Source organism: Pan troglodytes, chromosome 9, assembly GCF_028858775.2.
Source record: "Pan troglodytes isolate AG18354 chromosome 9, NHGRI_mPanTro3-v2.0_pri, whole genome shotgun sequence".
Taxonomy (NCBI): domain Eukaryota; kingdom Metazoa; phylum Chordata; class Mammalia; order Primates; family Hominidae; genus Pan; species Pan troglodytes.
Window position 1 is genome coordinate 47419958 of NC_072407.2, and position 19444 is coordinate 47439401.

Below are 19444 nucleotides of genomic sequence, written 5' to 3' on the forward strand. Positions count from 1 at the left end.
AGAACCCTTAAGAATACTTTCTTAAGTTCCCTCGCCTCTACCCACACACGGCACACTAATTTTAGAGTGGTGAGCATTTTAGTGTAGGAAGAAAAGGGGAATAATGAACCAGATTTCTCAATTAGCTAATTATTAACCTAAAGAGACTAAATCATAAAAATGAAGCAAAGGGACACGAAAACGACCTATGCCATTTTTCTCATACTCCAATGGCAAAGTTATTGAAAGTTGTTAACTATGTATTATCCATGAAAGAATATCGTTGGGGCATAGTTCTTAAAATTAAAAGATCCAATTGCTTTATTACTGAGCTACTTTCTGATTTTCTACTAATTTTGAATATTCACTCGCTTTTTTGGTATGAGTTAAATTATAGTCACAACTCCTTTTCCACTTTCAATTTGATTGAACTTTTTGTTTCATTTTCTAGTTTGGTGAGGATTCATCAGCCTCCAGTATGATGTCTGTGAACTTTGATGTTCAATCAAATCAGAGTGATATCAATGATTCGGTCAAGTCTTCTCCCGTAGCCCATTCTATTCTCTGGATTTGGGGCAGGGACTCTGATGCATATAGGGTAAGTTAATAGAGGATGACGAAGCAGTTTTCTCAAACTGGCAAGATCCATTAAAGCAGTGGCCCTCAACCTCACTGATTAATATGGCCTCTATGACTGTTCAGATTAGTTCAGCAAACGTGTAGTACATTTCTATTAAATGGAAAAGCCATTCTGCTAGGTAGTGAATGAGTAAGATGCAATTTCTGCCTTGAGTTTTTCCCAGTCAAGTAGAGCAGATAGACACCCTGATTTCAATTCAAAGCTTTCTCCTCTGAGTATTATTACCAACCTTAACAAGTTTCTAAACTTGACCCAAGCGTATGTTTTTATATACTTCGCTTAATCGGCATTCTTTTATTGAACTCCCACCTGTGTGCCAGGCTAATGCTGGCAGTATAATAGATAAGCCCCCTTGCTCTTCTGGAGCCTACATTCTGGTAGATGATACAGACAATAAACAAGTTAGTACATGTGCCTGTCTAGACTAGCTAAGAAAGAATTGTAGGTTAGCTGAGGCGGATACCAAGGTATGAGGACAGAGACTGTGTGCTTTTTATTCACCATTAAATTTTCAGAATTTAATCAAGTGTTTAACAGAATTAAACAGCCACTTAGATTTAATTATATTTAATATAAATCCCTCAAAGTTTGATAGCTTGAAGATTTAAGTTTAGTAAGCCTCTGATACATCTTATTTATTTTTAGAGAAAATTAACATTTTACAAATCATAAAACAATTGTTAAACTTTGGCATTGGCAAAGAAAAGACCTTAGTTCAGGGAAAAGTAGTGTTCAATGCCAGGTTTTATAGGCTTATGTATGCTTTCAGGTACAAGTCATAAGCTCCACCTCAAAGTAAATACAAAGAAAATGTGCCTGTTACTGCAGGAAGTCCAGAAATAGGATAAACTTCAGGTTTGGTTGATTCAGTGGCCCAGTGATGTCATCAGTGACCCATTTCTTCTTTTTCTTTTTTTTTTTTTTTTTTCTTCACTCTGCCATCCACAGTATTGGTTTCATCCAAAAGCTTGGTTTTTTTCATGGTCATAAGATGACAGCCAGCAGCAACTGGAACAACATGATTTTTTGTTCATATGTAACGTAAGAGCCTAAGACTTGCTTCTCTTTCCGAAAAGCCCCAAGCAAGCCTCTTCTTGTGTCTCACTGGCTCAACTGGCTTATACCCGCCCAACCCTGAACCAGTCTGTGGTAAAGCAGGTAGAATTACTGACTTAGATTAATAATCTGCAGTAGCAGGAATATTATAGAGTCTACCATAATCTTAAGATATTATAGTTTTGTTCAATTATTGTAGTATATCGTTTTAAAAGTTTATTTAGCATATTGAAATATTGAATCCAAAGAAATTTATGAGAAATTTTGTTTGTTTATCAGGACAAACAGCATATTCTATGGCCTAAAAGAGCAGATTGTACAGAAAGCTACCCTAGAGTCCCTGTTGGTGGGGAATTGCCAACGTATTTTCTGCCTCCGGAAAACAAAGGACTCAGGCAAGTGCTGATGGATTTGGCAAAGCACCTGATTCTGCATGATTGTCATCTAGCGGTTCTTTGAGAGCACCAGCCTTGGACTTGAAAAATTAAGTCTTTATCTTGAAGTCACCCAAACTTTGAAAATATGAATCTTGTTCCTTTTTCTTGTGCCAGGATCCACGAACTCAGCAGTGATGATTATTCTACAGAAGAAGAGGCCCAAACCCCTGACTGTTCCATAACTGACATCAGAAAAAGCCACACTCTGTCCTACTTAGTCAAAGAATTAGAGGTTCGCATGGATCTGAAAGCCAAAATGCCAGATGACCATGCACGAAAAGTAAGGCTCACTTAGGCTGGTATTTATTGCCGTCCATTCTGGGTGACTTCAGAAGCCTCTTAAATGGAACAAAAAATTGATAGAAGGTAGCTGTTGAGCTTTAAGTATATAAAATGGAAGGATAGAGTTAAAGAATTGGTGAAATGATGGCGAAGTCAGTCATGCTATTAAAGGAGTGCCAGAGAGTTCCTCGGGGCTGCTATACATAGATCACCTAAACACTATTCCTCTAACGCAGAGCACTTCAAAGATGAGTAGCACAGAACTCTCTGTTATCTAATGGAGTCGGTGTAATGCAGGCCATTGCAACCACTAAAAGTTAGCTTTGCATCCTCCAGGCCTCCAGAAGTGTATATAAATTGAAAGCTTGAAGAATCTCTTTCTCTGGCCTTATCAACCCTGCTGTGACCTTATATGAGGTCCATAGGAATTTATATTAATTTGATAATGACTCTGCAAACATTAGAAGTTCAATTATGCTCTTTTCCTAAATTCCTATTAATTATATATAACTACGAGTGTTTTATTACTGTATATTACCATATTAGATATCATTCCATAGATAAAAATGAAAAAAAATTACCTTTTTAGCAATCACAGACCATCACAACCACCTTTTTTTTTTTAAGTTAATTTCAAAACTATAGGCACTTACTGTTACTTATATTCAACAGACATTTCCTTAGGCAAAAAACATTATGTGCCAGACATTGTTTTGGATGCTAGGAATACAAAAAGATAAACAGACCATGATCTGTGCCTTAGAGTTGTTGACAGTTATATAAATGCTGCAGGAACATGAAGTAGAATAATTGAGTATCTGGTATTTTCCAGGAAGGAAAGACAGTAGATTTTTATTACATCAGATATTGCATGCTGTTGTCTTTTGAATAATTTCTTCTTGGGTTCTGAACACTTAGGCTGACTTTAATGGGGTATGGTAGGTTACTTTAATGTGTGGGGGTATATATGTCTTTTTAACTTTTTAGTTAAACTATTACATACATGTGAGCAGGTCAACACCTGTTGGTATGTGAATGAATTTATGTCATATATATGATCATAAATATTTGTTCAAATTAGCTGTTCCTGAGGAGCTTAAGAAAAGACTGCCATCTATAGAAATTGTTTTCAAATGTCTTCCCTGTTATTTTCAATTGAGTCAGTCTTCCTTTTGATGTTTCAGATTTTGCTTTCCCGTATTAATAACTATACTATCCCAGAAGAAGAAATTGGGTCTTTCTTATTTCATGCTATTAATAAGGTGAGTCATTTACTTTAGACATCTAAAACTTAAATGCTTCTTAATTATAAGTAAAAGTTAAAATGCACTTATTAAAAATCTTATTTAGAACAAGTACTGTATTCTTGTACTAACTGAAGTATTTTTGGATTTTTCAGCCAAATGCTCCTGTCTGGCTCATACTCAATGAAGCTGGACTATACTGGAGAGCAGTAGGAAATAGCACTTTTGCTATTGCCTGTCTTCAGAGGGCTTTGAATTTAGCTCCACTTCAATACCAAGATGTTCCTCTTGTCAACTTGGCCAACCTTTTGATTCATTACGGCCTTCATCTTGATGCCACTAAGCTGCTACTTCAAGCTTTGGCCATCAATAGCTCTGAGGTGAGGTTTTAAGGGATTTCATAGTTCCGTATACTATGTAGGGTAACTCAAATTTAGATTACAATTTGTATTTTTCTAGGGAAAGCATAAAAAATGTCATGTTTTGTCTTTCACAGTAGCGTTTGCATTATTTCAAGAGAGTGTGAAAAAGCTTTCGTTGTATTTTGATGTGTTCTTTAAATTTTGAGTGAAATTTATAATTACACAGTTAAGTTTTTTTTTTTTTTTTTGGAAACTTACATTTAAATAAGAATAACATAGGTGTAAAAATATACTGCCGCTTTTTTATGTCTGTCTGAAACATCTGGTTTGTATTTTATCCTACTCATCACAGCATGCACACTGCTTAATATTACACTGTTTTACAACTTTAATTTATAGAAATATTTATACCCTTCAAGCCAGAGGACAGTTCAAAGGTGGTTTTGATAAGAATAAATAGATACATTGATTTTCATGCCCCAAACCTCTCACATGCAGCTTATGGAGTTACATCAGTGCTTTGTAGTTCATGATTTTGAAGATACAACTTTGGTTTTTCATATTTTAACATCTCTGATATCAGGATGGATGTTATAATTGCAGTCATTTTAGGTTTCATGAAATTCAGTTATAATAAATATACAATTAAATTGATTTTATACCTAATGTCTAAATGTTTATAGGTTTTGTATTCAAAGAAACCTTCAGAAGGGATGTGCATGAATGGTTGAGGTTTATTTATGGTGTCTGAAAACTGATTTTTTAAGGATGAGAAGAAAATATTGCCTGTTTTCTTTTGAAATACAGAAATTCACAACTGGATTTTAAGCAGAAGTTTACAATCTCAATATTATGTAACAGGTCACATTGCCAGAGAAGTACATCAAATATTTATCTAGTGCTTACTGTGTACCAGGTGCTGGTACAGTGGGAACAGATGTGATAAAGTGGGCAATGGAAAGCGCAATGCAGCCGTATTCCCTTGAAACTTTTCATGATTCCCTTTTTACTGTTTTCAGCCAAGGGACTTAGGTAGTATTCTTCTGAAGAAAAAAGACCTCCTTTAGTGATCAGTTACCTTTTGATATTTTAAAATCATACTGAAATTCTAGTTGTTAAATACCATGGTGCTACAATAAGAATAAAAAGATAAATTGATGGATCAGGGTGGGTACCCCAAAAATATACCTTTTTTTTTCTTTGAGACATGTTCTTGCTCTGTTGCCCAGGCTGGAGTGCAGTGGCGTGGTCACGGCTCACTGCAGCCTCCACCTCCTAGGCTCAAGTAGTGCACCCACCTCAGCCTCCCTAGTAGCTGGGACTACAGGCATGCACCACTGCGTATGGCAGAATTTTGTATTTTTTTGTAGAGATGGGGTTTCACCATGTTGCCAAGGCTGGTCTTGAACACCCGAGCTCAAGCAATCCTCCCATCTCAGCCTCCAAAAGTGATAGGATTACAGGCATGTGCCACCACACCCGGCCCCAAAAATGTTCCTTGATCAGCACCCTCTTCCCAACTTTTGGAAATTTTTCCTTATAAGCATGTCTTCTATACAAGTATTTCATAATGTTTCAACTCTACTGTACAGGTGATCTCTAAAAAACTTATTCCTACCTAATTTTAAAGCCCTCAATTTAAATGGTTCTATAAAGGACCAATGAATTGATATGCCACAGCCTATTTTTCTGTTGTTGCATATTTAGGTTGCTGACAGCACTTAGCTATTATCAATGATGGTTTTCTGCAAAGGCCTTAAAGATTGTTAGCAGTGGAATTACTAAGTCAATAAGAGAATGAATATTTTGATGGCTCTGGCACAAAATACCAAACAACCCACTAAAATGGTTGGGCCAGTATATATTGCCATGAACAAGGTCTAAAAATATTAATTCCACCTGTGTCTTTATTAGAATTGAACAACTGAAATAACTGCCAATTTTTTTGATTGTTTACTAGAGCCAGGCACGATACTAAGTATCTTACATGTAGTAACTAATTTAATCCTCATAACAACCCCGTGAGATGGAATTTCCCCTTTGATAGATGAGGAAACTCTTAAGAGTTAAATGTACAGAGTAAGGGATTTATGGGAAGTCACAGAGCTTGGTGCTTGGTTTTGAACTCAGGGAGATTGGCCACAGGGCAAATACTCTAGTCGTGTTATACTACCTCTGAATTAACATTTATAAAACAAGTTTCGCTTGCTTAAAAATACCACCTCTCTGTTGTAACGTAAAGTTTTATCTTGTGGTTGTGTTTTTCTTTTTTTTTCCTTTTCTTTTTTTTTTTTTTTTTTTTTTTTTTGAGACAAAATCTTGCTCTGTCACCCAGGCTGTAGTGCAGTGACATGATCTCAGCTCACTGCAAGCTTCGCCACCCAGGTTCAAGCTCTTCTCGTGCCTCAGACTCCGGAGTAGTTGGGATTTCAGGTGCATACCACCATGCCCGGCTAATTTTTGTACTTTTAGTAGAAACAGGGTTGTATTTTAATAGAAACATGTTGGCCAGGCTGGTCTCAAACTCCTGACCTCAAGTGATCCGCCCGCCTTGACCTCCCAAAGTGCTGGGATTACAGGTGTGAGCCCTTATGCCCAACCTTGTAATTGTATTTTTAAAGTAAAAGTTTGTATATACATTTTGTTCATTTTAGAATTTTGTTTTTTAGATTTTGTGCAAACCCTTTGTATGATAAACTCTTTAACTCCATCTCTCGTGTTAAAAATATTTTCTCTCTTTGCCTTTTTATCTTAGCATTTAAAAATTGCCCTTAAGTTTGCCAGTCTTTTCAATGTTGATTTCTATTGTTAGATTTCAAGTGTTCTCACTAAACTGTTTGTTTTTGTTTTCTGTGGCTTAATCTTTGAATAGTTGGCTCTCAAATATATAAAGATCTTTTCCTGTGACGTCTCCTGGATATTTTATAGTTTTAGGCTTTACAGTTAGGTCTATGATTCATTTCAAGTTAAATTTTCTTTGTAGTGTGAGGTAGGGATCAAAGTTCATATTTACACAGATATCCAGTTCTTCAGCTTCATATCTTGAGAAGACTGCCCTTTTCCTGGTGAATTACCTGTCACCTTTGCCCTGAACTCCAGACTCCTTTATTCAACAGCTTACTTGACATTTCCACTTAGATGTCTAAAGGGCGCTCTAGAACAAAAGGCCAAAACCAAACTCCTTAATGCTGTTCCAAATTTATTCTTCCCAGTCTTCCTCATTTCAGGAAATAATAAAGCTATCTTTCCAGTTGCTCAGACCAAAAACTTAGGGGCTTCCTTCATACCTTTCTCCTATTCTCAGGGAAAATTCAGTCCACTAGCTAACCTTGTTGATTCTGTTTTCAAAATATACCTCAGATTTTACTATTTATCATTGCTTCTACTGCTGTCCCATCCAAACCATAATTATTTTTGTCTGGATTATTTTAATAACCTCTAGACTGGTTTCTCTGCTTCTGCCATCGTCCCTCAGTCTGTTCTCATACAGCAACAGTGAAATCCTTATAAAAAGTCAAATGTTGTTATTTGTTGGCTCAAAATCCCTGCAGTGGCTCTCCATAGAACTCACGGGAAAATCCGCATTTGTAATGATATAGAAGGTCCTACATGACCTTGTTACTTTTCTGACCTTATCTCTGTCAAGTCATTCCTTAGCACATTCTATTCTAGCCTCACTTGCCTCCTTGTAGTTCCTTGAACATACTAAGCATGCCCCTACCTCAGGTCTTTTGCATTTTCTATCCTCTCTGGTTGGAGTACTTCATCCCACCAATATTCTTCATTGCTTACTCCACCTCCTTGAAGTCTTATGAATACTAACTTCTCAGTAAGTCCCTCTCATACTACTCTGTTTTAAATGGTGCACTCCCCCCGCCCCCCACAATCTAGTGCTACCTCTATTTCTTCCTTCTATATTTTTCTCCGTCCCATTTTGCTCACTGACATCCCCACACTGGACTGTAAGGTCTATGAAGGCAGCAGTTGCCTTTCTTATTTTCTGCTGTATCCTCAATGTTCAAAACTATGCCTGCAACATAGTAAATACTCAGTACTTATTTTTTCGTTCAAGGGATGAAGTTCAACTTTTTTTCCAAAATGCTAACCAGTTTATCTCAATGCAGGATATTTTTACAGCCGTCATTTTGTCATAGGGATAATTATAACACTTTGTTTCCTTATGCAAAATATAAAGATAAATTTGAAGTCTAAGTATGGGATTTAATTTTGTATCTGGGTGTGAACTACTAAGTAATAGTTTGAATGTAATCTGAGCTGCTTAGGTTAGACTTCCTTAATCTAGAATATTTTTTATCCTCTGGCTTGGTTACAGTGAGACATTTCTGATGATCTAACAGCCCCAGTCAAAAGCAGGTAATTGGATAAATCATAAGCATTGTTTTACATAGGGATATATTGTACAGTTTGAAAATAAAACATTCTTAGATCTTTTTAACTATTTTTAATAATAAAATAAATTTAAAACATATGGTTTGCACACAAGCAAATATAAAAACACTATAGATGTATTTCAGTTAAAATGACCTAAACTGAATACTTTGGGCTGCTTATGAAAACAAAGTCTCAGCAAACAATTGGAAAATAGCATACAAAGTACACTGTTTACAATAGCATCAAGAAAACATCAGATCTGCTGTGGTGGCTCACACCTGTGATCTCAGCACTTTGAGAGGCTAAGTGGGGAGGATCGCTTGAGCCTAGGAGCTCAGTACCAGCCTGGGCAACACAATGAGATCCACTCTCTACAAAAAAGTCAAAAAAAATTAGCCAAGTGTGGTGGTATGCACCTGTACTCCTAGCTACTTGGGAAGCTGAGGTGGGAGGATCTCTTGAGCCCAGGAGTTCCAGACCAGCCTGGGCAACAGAATGAGACCTTGTCTCAAAAAAAGGAAATAAAGAAAACATCAGATTTCTAAGAATAAACCTAAAAGAAGATATACAATATTTATATACTGATTACAAGATATCACTAAGAGAAAGAAGACATAAGTACAGGTTGAGCATCCTAAATTCAAAAATCTGAAATCCCAAACATTCCAAAATCCAAAACTTTTTGAGCACCAACCTGACACTCAAGGGAAATGCTCATTGGAGCATTTTGGATTTTGGATTTTCAGATGGGGATGTACAGCCAGTAAATATAATAAAATATTCAAAGATGTTAAAAAATCTGAAATCCAAAACATTTCTGGTTCCAGGCATTTTGGATAAGGGATACTCAACTTGTAAAGGGAGATATACATCATGTTCACACATTGAGAGAGTCAATATTGTTCAGATGTAAGATCTCTGTAAATCAATTTATAGATTCAATTCAATCTCAGTCAAACACCTAGTAATTGCATATATGTGTTTGTGTATTGATAAGTTGATTCTAAAATCTACATAGAACTGGACCTAGAATAGACACACACACACACACACACACACACACAAATGGGGGCAGGGTGATGGGGAGGAACAGAGTTGGAAGGCTTTTATTACCAGATTTTGAGATTTACTATTATTAAAAGAGTATGGTATTGGTACAAAGATACTCAAACATATAGCAATGGAACATAATAGGGAATTTAGAAGTAGACCACCATGAATATGGCCACTGGTTTATGACAAAGGGGTACCTGTAGTTCAGTGAGGAAAAAACATTTTGGTTTTTCAGTAAGTTAGTGCTAGAATAATTGGATGATATCCTTATGGAGAAAGATAAGAACTTTGACTTCTGCCTCACACCATACACAGGATTAATTTGAAGTGGATCATGTACCAAAATATGAAAGATAAAACAATAAGCCTTCTTTATGAAGACATAGGAGAAAGTCTTTATGACCTTGCAGTAGGCAAAGATGTCAAAAAGCACTAATTATAAAAGAAAAAAATGATAAGCTGAACTTCATTGAAATTAAGAAATTCTGTTTATCAAAAGATACTATTCAGAGAGTAAAAAAACAAACCATAGACAGAGAAGATTTTTGCCATAAATATTTTCAACAAAAGACTAATATATAATATAGACAGAGAGCTCCTTCAAGGCCTTAAGGGCAACCTAATTCCTTTAGATAGAGAAAAGAACAGGCACTTCAGAAATGAGGATATCCAAATGGCCAATAGGCACCTGAAAAAAAAAAACCCTCAACATTATTACTCATCATGGAAATGCAAAGGAAAACCACAGTTAGACACCACTGCAGCTCACTAAAATAGCTAAAATTAAAAAGACTGACAATACAGCGTCTCTGAATTCTCACACTTGCTGGTAGGAGTGTAAATTTGTGCATCCATTTGGAAGACTATTTGGTTGTTATCTACTAAAACTAAATATAAATCTACCTTACAACCTGTGCTAAGTATATACTCAAAGAAAATGAGGACAATGTGCCTATCAAGACATTTACAAGAATATTCATAGTAACTTTATTCATAATAGACGAAAGTGAAAATAGCCCAACTGCTAATCGGATGAACAAGCTGTGGTGTATTCTTATGTTAGAACATTACACATCAGCTTAAAAAACAATGAGCTACTGATGTATACAGAAGCATGAATGAATTTTAGATTGAGTGAAAGAAGCTACAAAAGGACACATATTACATGTACTCATAGGAGAACGTGCAGTTTGATTTCATTTACCTGAAGTTCAAGAACTATGATGACAGAAGTCGCATCACAACAATGGTTACTTCTGGGGTTGGATTGCCCAAGGGAACCTCCTGGAGTACTGAAAACATTTTAGTATCTTGAGCAGTGTGGCGGTTACACGGGTATATACATATATAGTTTATATTACATACTTTATATATTTTTTATCTTAGCAAAAAAAGTGAACACATTTACATGTATTATACAGTTTAGAATTGGCTGGTATGAATAAAATGGATAGTTAGCAATAACATTTATGGGGTAACCTAAAAAGAGCCAAAAGCCATATACTGTAAACGTTTTGTAACTCCCAGAAAATATTAGTTCATTAACATTTTGCCGATTTTTTTTTCTTTTCAGCCTCTGACCTTTTTGAGCCTGGGAAATGCTTACCTTGCTCTGAAGAATATCAGTGGGGCACTTGAGGCCTTTAGACAGGCCTTGAAATTAACCACCAAATGTCCAGAGTGTGAAAACAGCCTGAAGTTGATCCGCTGTATGCAGTTTTATCCTTTTCTGTACAACATCACTTCTTCTGTTTGCAGTGGTAAGCAGCTTTCAAATGCTGACAAACTAATGAGCTCAGCCAGAGTTCCTCTTCTGATCAAAAGAACACAGAAAATGATTTTCTCTATTTTACCCAAGGATTTTAGATAACCAGTATAATTCCAGATGCATAGGAAAAGATGTTAATTCCTTACTTACTATAGATGCCTTAGGGTATTAAGGCTTAATTCTCTCTTAGAACTCTGGTTAAGAAAGGCTAACTAAAATATGTGTTATATTCAACTGGGATGGATAGGCTTTGAGATTTTTTTCCTCCCTCCAAAATCTCTGATGTTTTATAATAACTGACATTCCTAGTAAAGTACATTTTTCCTGTCCATGAAGTCAAAGTATACAGTTTTAATTGAAGCAGTTCTTCTATATACTCAGTCACTGAAATACAGCTCCTTGTCTTTCATTGAAGGTGATTCAGACCTTTACTCTACCTTTAATATAGTGACCCAACATTAAGTGGCATATTTTTCTCTTCTTCCACTCCCTCCCACAGCATATATATGGGCATATATGCCTGTGTATAGGTGTATCCACCTGGGTAAAGCTAATGTCTAAAGCTGTTGCACTTTCGTTATTAGAACCTTCTTTCTAAGAATCACATGATATTTGGTTCTCTGTTTAACCTTCACTATAAGAAAAAATAAAATCATGAATTTTAACTCTGTGCCTTGAATTGGGATGGGTGCAGTTTACATATGTGTGGATCCTCAGTATCTAGCCATTGTAGAGTGCACAGTGGGTGCTTTATTAATATTCAAATTAGGTTAAAATATTTAATCAGATGGATATTAGTTCAGCTCCTTCACTTTTGATATTTAAAAACAAAATCCTGACATCCACTTATTTATGTGACTTGTGTAAAAGACATCAATAATTATTAGTAGATTTGGGACCAGAAAGTGGTTTTGTTGATTCGCTATACCAGACTGCCTTACAATTTTAATAGAGTGACAGACGGTAAGTAGTGCTTGCGTTTTAAATATCAAAGCCCAATTATTTACTGAAGAAACCAAGAATCTCCCAGCAATATACCTCTGTAGCTCAGTTGTGGGTCAGTGTTGGTCACAATCTGAATTAAAGTTCTTTTATGAATGTCAAAGGCCCAAAACAGTATAGCAAGGCAATAGAGTGGAGTGGCTAGCACTAGAATCTTACAGATTCATGTTTGAGCTGCAGCTCTGCCATGACTTTCTTTTTTATTTTTAAATTTTTTATATTTATGGATACATAATAGTTGCATTGTTCTTACCATATAGTAGATACTGGCTAAAAGTAAGCCATTAGAAATTCATAGTGAATACAAGGTTCTCAGAGCTTTAAAGGTGCAAATTGTGAATTTTTATCTTCTTAATCCTGGAAGATATGCTGTGGTCTTTTTTTGTTTGTTTGTTTTTAATTCTACTGCATCTTCTCGCAACACTGTGGTCTTTTAAATGTTGTGGGTTACCTAAGAACAGCCTTATAAAAAGGATTTTACTTTTTCAATGAGCTTTTTATATTAATAGAATCTCTTTTCTTAATTTACTATCATCTCCCTCAACTCTGTTGAAATTTATTTCTGTTTTTGAGAAGAAGCATTTTGTCACTGTATACATGTAGTGACCCTTTTCTAAAAAGTCTTCTCCTTAGCATTAATTTTACATGTTTTTATTTAGTATTTCAGTTTCTTGAAATATATTCTTAGTACATGTCACTCATGTCAAAAGAGGGAATACAGTTGTCTTGAACTTTTTCCCCAGAATGTAACCTCAACTGGTCCAGGAAACTAGTAACTTGGAACAGATCTTTCTCAGAGTTGTAGTATCTGATAGTCCAGAGAATTCAGAGAATATTATTGGGTCCAATATAATAACAATAAAAGAAAATAACTTGACAGGGAAACACAATTTTTTTTAATAATAGTTCTTTCAGAGGGAGCTCATCAATAAAAAATATTTAGCGCCTTTTACATTGTAATTAATGAATTTACTAAATTTAGTTAGAATGTCTGCTCAAACTCACTAAGGCCACCAGAAGAAGTTACTTAATCCTGGAATATATTCTGTGGTCTTCTTGTTTTAAAAATTCTACTGCATCTTCTCAGAATGCTGTGATCTTTCAAATGTCATAGTTTACCTAAGAACAGCTAATAGTCTATTACTGCTGGTAGACTTAAAATCATTCTGATATGAATTAGAAAATAATCCAACATTTGCTAATACCTAAATAAATACTGTTACCTCCTAATGGATATGTATGCTATAGCATTTTCTAGGTTTAAAAATTCATTAGTAGTAGTGAAACAATTTCAATATTGTGTTTTTCTTTGACAATGATTTTGAGTTACTTATTTCCAGAGTAATCCCATTCATTCATAGTTACTTTGCTGACTTGTAGCTTTGAAAAGCTAAAACTTGAAAGAAGCCAAACACCTTTATAGAAACCAGGAACTTCTTATGCTTGAAATCTAAACAGTTGCATCTATTCCAGTTATCTCTGAGCTTTGCTAAATAATTGATTAAAAAAAAAGAAAAAACTTCTGAAGGATGATTAGGATTTCTTTACCTTTAGTGAAATCAGATGATTCTGTTTGCCGTTTCCTTTTTCATGTTTGCAATATTGAAGTAAGTTTTATAAGTTATCTTGTCTGACATCTGTTTTAAGTATTTATTATGACAATATAGAGGTTTCAAGAGAGTGACAAGGCTTACGATTCTTTTTCCATGTAATAGTCATGGAATTCATGAAATTGCTGGCTGGGTCACAGAATTCATGATAATTGTTGGCCAGGCATGGTGGCTCATGCCTGTAATCCCAGCACTTTGGGAGACCAAGGTAGGTGGATCACCTGATGTCAGGAGTTCAAGACCAGCCTGGCCAACATGGTGAAACCCCATCTCTACTAAAAATACAATAATTAGCTGGGCGTGATAGCGGGCGCCTGTAATCCCAGCTACTCGGGAGGCTGAGGCAGGAGAATCAGACTTGAAGTTCAGGCTTGAACCCAGGAGGCAGAGGTTGCAGTGAGCTGAGATTGTGCCACTGCACGATCCAGCCTGAGTGACAGAGCGAGACTCCGTCTCAAAAAAGAAAAATAAACAATTATTTTTACAGCAACTATAATATAGTAGAATGTCTTAAATAGTATGACCTGGTGGTAAAAGGATGGGCAGTTTAACATTAGCAAGTATTTTGTTATTTTTCATATATAATCATGGAATTTTTAATGCAGATTTTTAATTTGTGTTTCTTGGAATGCCTATGCAGGTAATGTATTCTATCACTTGTAAATACTGTTTTGTTCAACTTAAAAATACACAATCACTATGCTAAAAAAATTTTTTTGTACTTATAAAGACTTTATAGCTAAAACTGTATTGATTAATGAAGTATTATTTATCTGACAATGTTTTCAAACTTTTATTAACCTACAAATCAATGTATTGGCTGCCATTTGTTAGATGCATGTGTTCTTATAGCAGCTGTTTATCATCATCATCTCTCCCTCTTTTGAATAAAATTTCATAAATCCTGGTCTTTTATAGGTAGTTTTATATCACTACCATTTCAAGGATGCTGTGAAGGAAGAACTTAATACATTGATTTTTTTTACTTGCCCACTCTTGAATTGACTGTAAAAGTTAGTGCTTTCAGTTTCGATTAAACATCTTGTTTGGGCAGTTTTAAAATACCTACTGTTTTCCACATTTATAGGCTTGTCATTTTACAGTTTTATTTAACTTAAGCAGAACTGAATTGGTTACTGTAGCAAACTTATTCTTCAATAACAGCTTCGTCCTTTTAAAAGTAAAACAGAATCTGTTAAATAAACTTATAATGCTTTTGAATATAAGCAAAGTCTATGAAGTGCTCAACACTTAAAAAAAAAACAGCCTTTTTTTATTGGAAAAAATAAAAGTGTCACAGAATGAAACTTTATGGAACAGTAAAGGTTATCTTCTCTAAAAAATGGAAAATAACTTTTAATAACAATATGAGCAAAATGATTAAATATTGAATCTGTAGAAAAGTCCAGAAATACATTGATGTGGCATTACAACATGATAGTGGACTTTCCAAGCATTTATTACCGTAAAATATTTTTGAAATACTAATCTGCAAATTAAAAAGTTACATCTAGCAAAGATATTTTCTACTACTAAAGTAATCTAGGCTGTCTTATATCTTTGATACATTTGATTTTACTTTATTTTTAATGGTCTATATTTATTATTTTTCTTATATTAGCATAAAACCAATAGGTTCTATGTATTAGAATTTTATGCCACAAACAGCAACATCGCTGTTTACAGCATATAATTAAGCATTAAACCCAAGATTTCTGAGCTCTGGTCATTTCTTAATTAATTGAGGCACACGCCTACTTAAAAAAATTGGCCCAGATCCTTAGAAAGTATGAATAAATATTATGCAGAAGAACTCAGACTTTAATGTTTAGGTTTTCCTGTAATTGTCTGCAAGTTTCTCTGTCTAATACATATTTGATATCTTTTGTCTCTGGAGCAAAAAGTAGAATTTTCAAATCATATATGTGAGATTTAATGTCTATTCCAATGTGCAGATGGATTATCTTGTCTTCACAGTGTTTCTGTATTTATAGCATCTATTTATGTAAATAATATCTCCTTTTATAACTTGTTTCATTGCCTGTAGTTTTAGTCTGTGTTCTTCAACCTAAATTTTTGTAGATTTGTAACTTGCAGCTTAAAGCAATTTTACAGAGTTCAGATGTTGAAGAAAAAGAAATCCTGCACTTTGCTGCCCTCCAGTGGATTATCCAGCATATATACTGCCTGCAATGAAGGATCTTTGCTTTATCACATCCTTTTACATTCTTTTATAAGAATTAGTGAAGGTATCTGCTTTTTAAAAAAAGATATTCTTATAGACCCAATTTTAATAGTACTTTTTTTAGAGGCAGGGTCTCACTGTGTTGCCCAGGCTGGAGTGCAGTGGCTATTCACAGACTCTATCATAGCACACCATAGCTTCTAACTCCTGACTCAGGCAATCCTCCCATCTCAGCCTCCCAAACAGTTGAGACTACAGGTGTGTACCACTGCACCTGACTCTTAAACAGCATTTTAAATATGCTACTAGTTAGGTCACCTCCATTTATTTCTGTAAAAAGAATTAAAACTGGTTGATATATTGCAGATTTTAAAATCCTGAGATGCAGGTATATCCTGCAACAAAACCAGATGTACTTCTGTGTATGTAATGTGACTAAATCTGTATATTTCTTTACTTAAAAGGGCTGTAGTTATTTGGTTAACAAACAGTTTTTTAACATGTATCTTTAACATGTATTTAACATGTGATAGAGGAGAGAATAGGAAAAAGAATTTTTGTATTTATGAACCTACAAGCAAAGATTGTGATTTACTCAAATTACAGTCAGTCTTTGGCAGAGCTGAAACTAAAAAGTGAGTCCTCTGTCTTCCAGGGCCAGTGTGGTTCCTGTGCATAATTCTTCTACCTTCAGCCAATCATAAATTATTCCACTGCCATGATTGAAAGATTGGAAGAATTCATATTTGTAGATACCTGGGACATTTTATAAAAGTGGTATAATCACTACACTTTTTATGTCGTCCCTCAAAAGAGATGCATTTCTACATAAAACATGGATGTAAACTAGATTATGGGGTGCAGTCATAATGAACCCCAAGAGCATACCTAAAATGGTCTCTCAGTTTAACATATCACCCTGATCTTTTCTGAATCTTGCATCATTAGATTGCCACATAGCCTTCTATTTTACATGGAAGATGTTAGGCCTGTACTTTTGTAGTATTAGCTTAGTAGACAGTATTTTTCTTTTGGGATTTCCAGCATTTAGCTTTTTTGAACAAAAGGGATACTTTTGGTTTTTATAAGAACTTAGAGACAGTATTATCAGATTCTGATGACCAATGGTTTTATACTTCAGCCTCTGAAAGACATTATATATAAATATTTGTTGGTTTTTAATGTGAATTTTTTGTCCTGCATGCCAAAAAAAAATGTTTTATTTTAAAGAATGAGCCTATTAGCCCTTGCCTGAGATCTGTTCACAGCTATTCATCCAGTCATTATAGGTTGTTAGCCTTGCCAAATAATACTTAAGAAAGATGAAATTTGATAGAGGATATAATCTTCTAAAGCAACAATTTGTTTTCTTTCAACCAAAGAAAACTGGGTGTGGTTTATTCTTCATTCATTCATTCATTCAATGAACACTTATCTACTATATGCCAGTCACTATTCTAGGAATTGGAAACCAAACAGAAAATACCTCCAGCTCTTACAGAGCTACATTCTAGTAGAGGGAAACAGAGAGTAGATAATAAACATAATCATTTAATTAGAAAGTGAGTGCTCAGGGGGTTGGGGTCATTAAGGGAGGCCCCACTGAGAAAGTGACATTTGAACATAGACTTGAGGAAGGATGGAGGTTCTAAGCCATGCAGATATACAGCATAAAAGCATTTCAGGCAGAGAGAATAGCATTGCAAATGTTCATGTTAGGAATAGCAAGGAGGGCTTTCCATCTGTGGTGGAGATGTAGGAGATGAAAGCAGAGATAAATATGGTGGAGGATAGAGCCACTTTTTTGATACCTTGCAGACCATTCTAATAATGTGGGCTTTTCGTCTAAGAGAAAGATGTAAGACTAGGAACTGGGCAACACAGCAGGAGGTGAGTGGTGGGCCAGCAAGCAAAGCTTCACCTGCGTTTACAGTCAGTCCCCATCACTCGCATTACTGCCTGAGCTCCACCTTCTGTCAGATCAGTGATGGCATTAGATTCTCATAGGAGCATGAACCTATTGTAAACTATGCATGCATGGGATCTAGGTTACACGATCCTTATGAGAATCTAAAGCCTGATGATCTGTCACTGTCTCCCATCACACCCAGATGGGACCATTTAGTTGCAGGAAAATAAGCTCAGGGCTCCCACTGATTCTACATTGTGGTGAGTTGTATAATAATTTCATCATATGTTATAATGTAATAACGAAGTGCACAAAACATGTAATGTGCTCGAATTATGCCAAAACCCCATCCCCACCCACCCCCCAGTCTTTGGAAAAGTTGTCTTCTACGAAAGCAGCCCCTGGTGACAAAAAGGTTGGGGACTGCTGACGTGGAAGATTTTGAACACAAGAGTGAAATGAACTGATTTACATCTTAACATAATTCCTCTGGTTGCTCTGTTGAGAATAGACTAGTGGGGTAAGAGCAGAAGCATGAAGACCTGTTAGGATGCTATTGCAGAAATATCAGTGAGAGATGATATTGGCCTGTACCACTGGGGTGGACAGGGAGAAAGTGAGAAATGATCCTATTTGGAATATATTTTGAAGGTAGAACCAAAAAGACACTCCTAGAAAGGGATATGGGAAATGAAAGAAAGAGAGGTCAAGGGTGACTCTTAAATTTGGAACCTGAGCAATCAGGTAAATAGTGGTGCTATTTAATGAGATACTCAGGTCTGAGAAAGGAGCAGATTTGGGGAGAAAAACAAGTTTGGTTTTGGACATGTTAAATTTGAGTTGCCTATTAAGTGTTCAAGTAGAGATGTTGAATAGGTAGTTGGATACATGAGTGTTACAATGATGGGGAAGAGACCAGGCTAGAGATAATAATTTATGGGTCATGGACGTATGTATTTTTTAAGTCATTAGCTTGGATGAAATTACCTCAATAATTACTATAAAAAGGAAAATGGGTCAAAAATCAGTTACTAGGGTATTCTAGCCAACATTTAAAGGTCAGGAAGAAAAAGAGCAATAAAGGAGTAGCCAGTAAGCTAGTAGAAAAACCATTGAAGTATTTTATCCCACAAGCCAAGTGAAGAAAATGTTTTAAGGGGTTATCAAGCATATCATTATTATTGTACCAGCATGCTATATGCTGAGAGATTGAGCTGGATGTGGGCAGAGAATGAACCACTGGATTTAGTAACTTGGAGATTGTTGGTAATCTTGTAAAAGCTTGTGTGAAATCGGTTTTGAAGGAGGTGAGGAAGTGAGGATGGCAAGCAACTCTTAAGTTTTGCTATAGTGAAGAGCAGGAAAATGGGATATAGCTGGAGGGGCCTGTGGGGTTGAAGGTATTTGTTTTTGTTATTCTAAAAATAGAAGGCCCTGCAGCATAGAGAAGCATAGAAGGCTTCTCAGCAACATATTAGGTGACTTGTCAGATGAGAGTGAAGAGGTACAGAGAATGTTGGAGATT

At 35.5% G+C, this 19444-nt stretch overlaps 1 protein-coding gene across 8 annotated transcripts in view; it reads left to right on the forward strand.

The window, feature by feature from the left end:
* TTC17 (tetratricopeptide repeat domain 17) overlaps positions 1-19444 on the forward strand; it is a 135924-nt gene that overhangs the window by 45106 nt on the left and 71374 nt on the right. For all 8 annotated transcript variants that reach the window (XM_001157068.7, XM_009460257.5, XM_001157497.7 and 5 more), the window contains 6 exons: positions 431-577; positions 1955-2070; positions 2227-2392; positions 3579-3656; positions 3794-4018; positions 11019-11205. In XM_001157068.7, coding sequence (XP_001157068.1) covers positions 431-577; positions 1955-2070; positions 2227-2392; positions 3579-3656; positions 3794-4018; positions 11019-11205 — 919 coding nt within the window. The remainder of the gene's footprint in view (positions 1-430; positions 578-1954; positions 2071-2226; positions 2393-3578; positions 3657-3793; positions 4019-11018; positions 11206-19444) is intronic.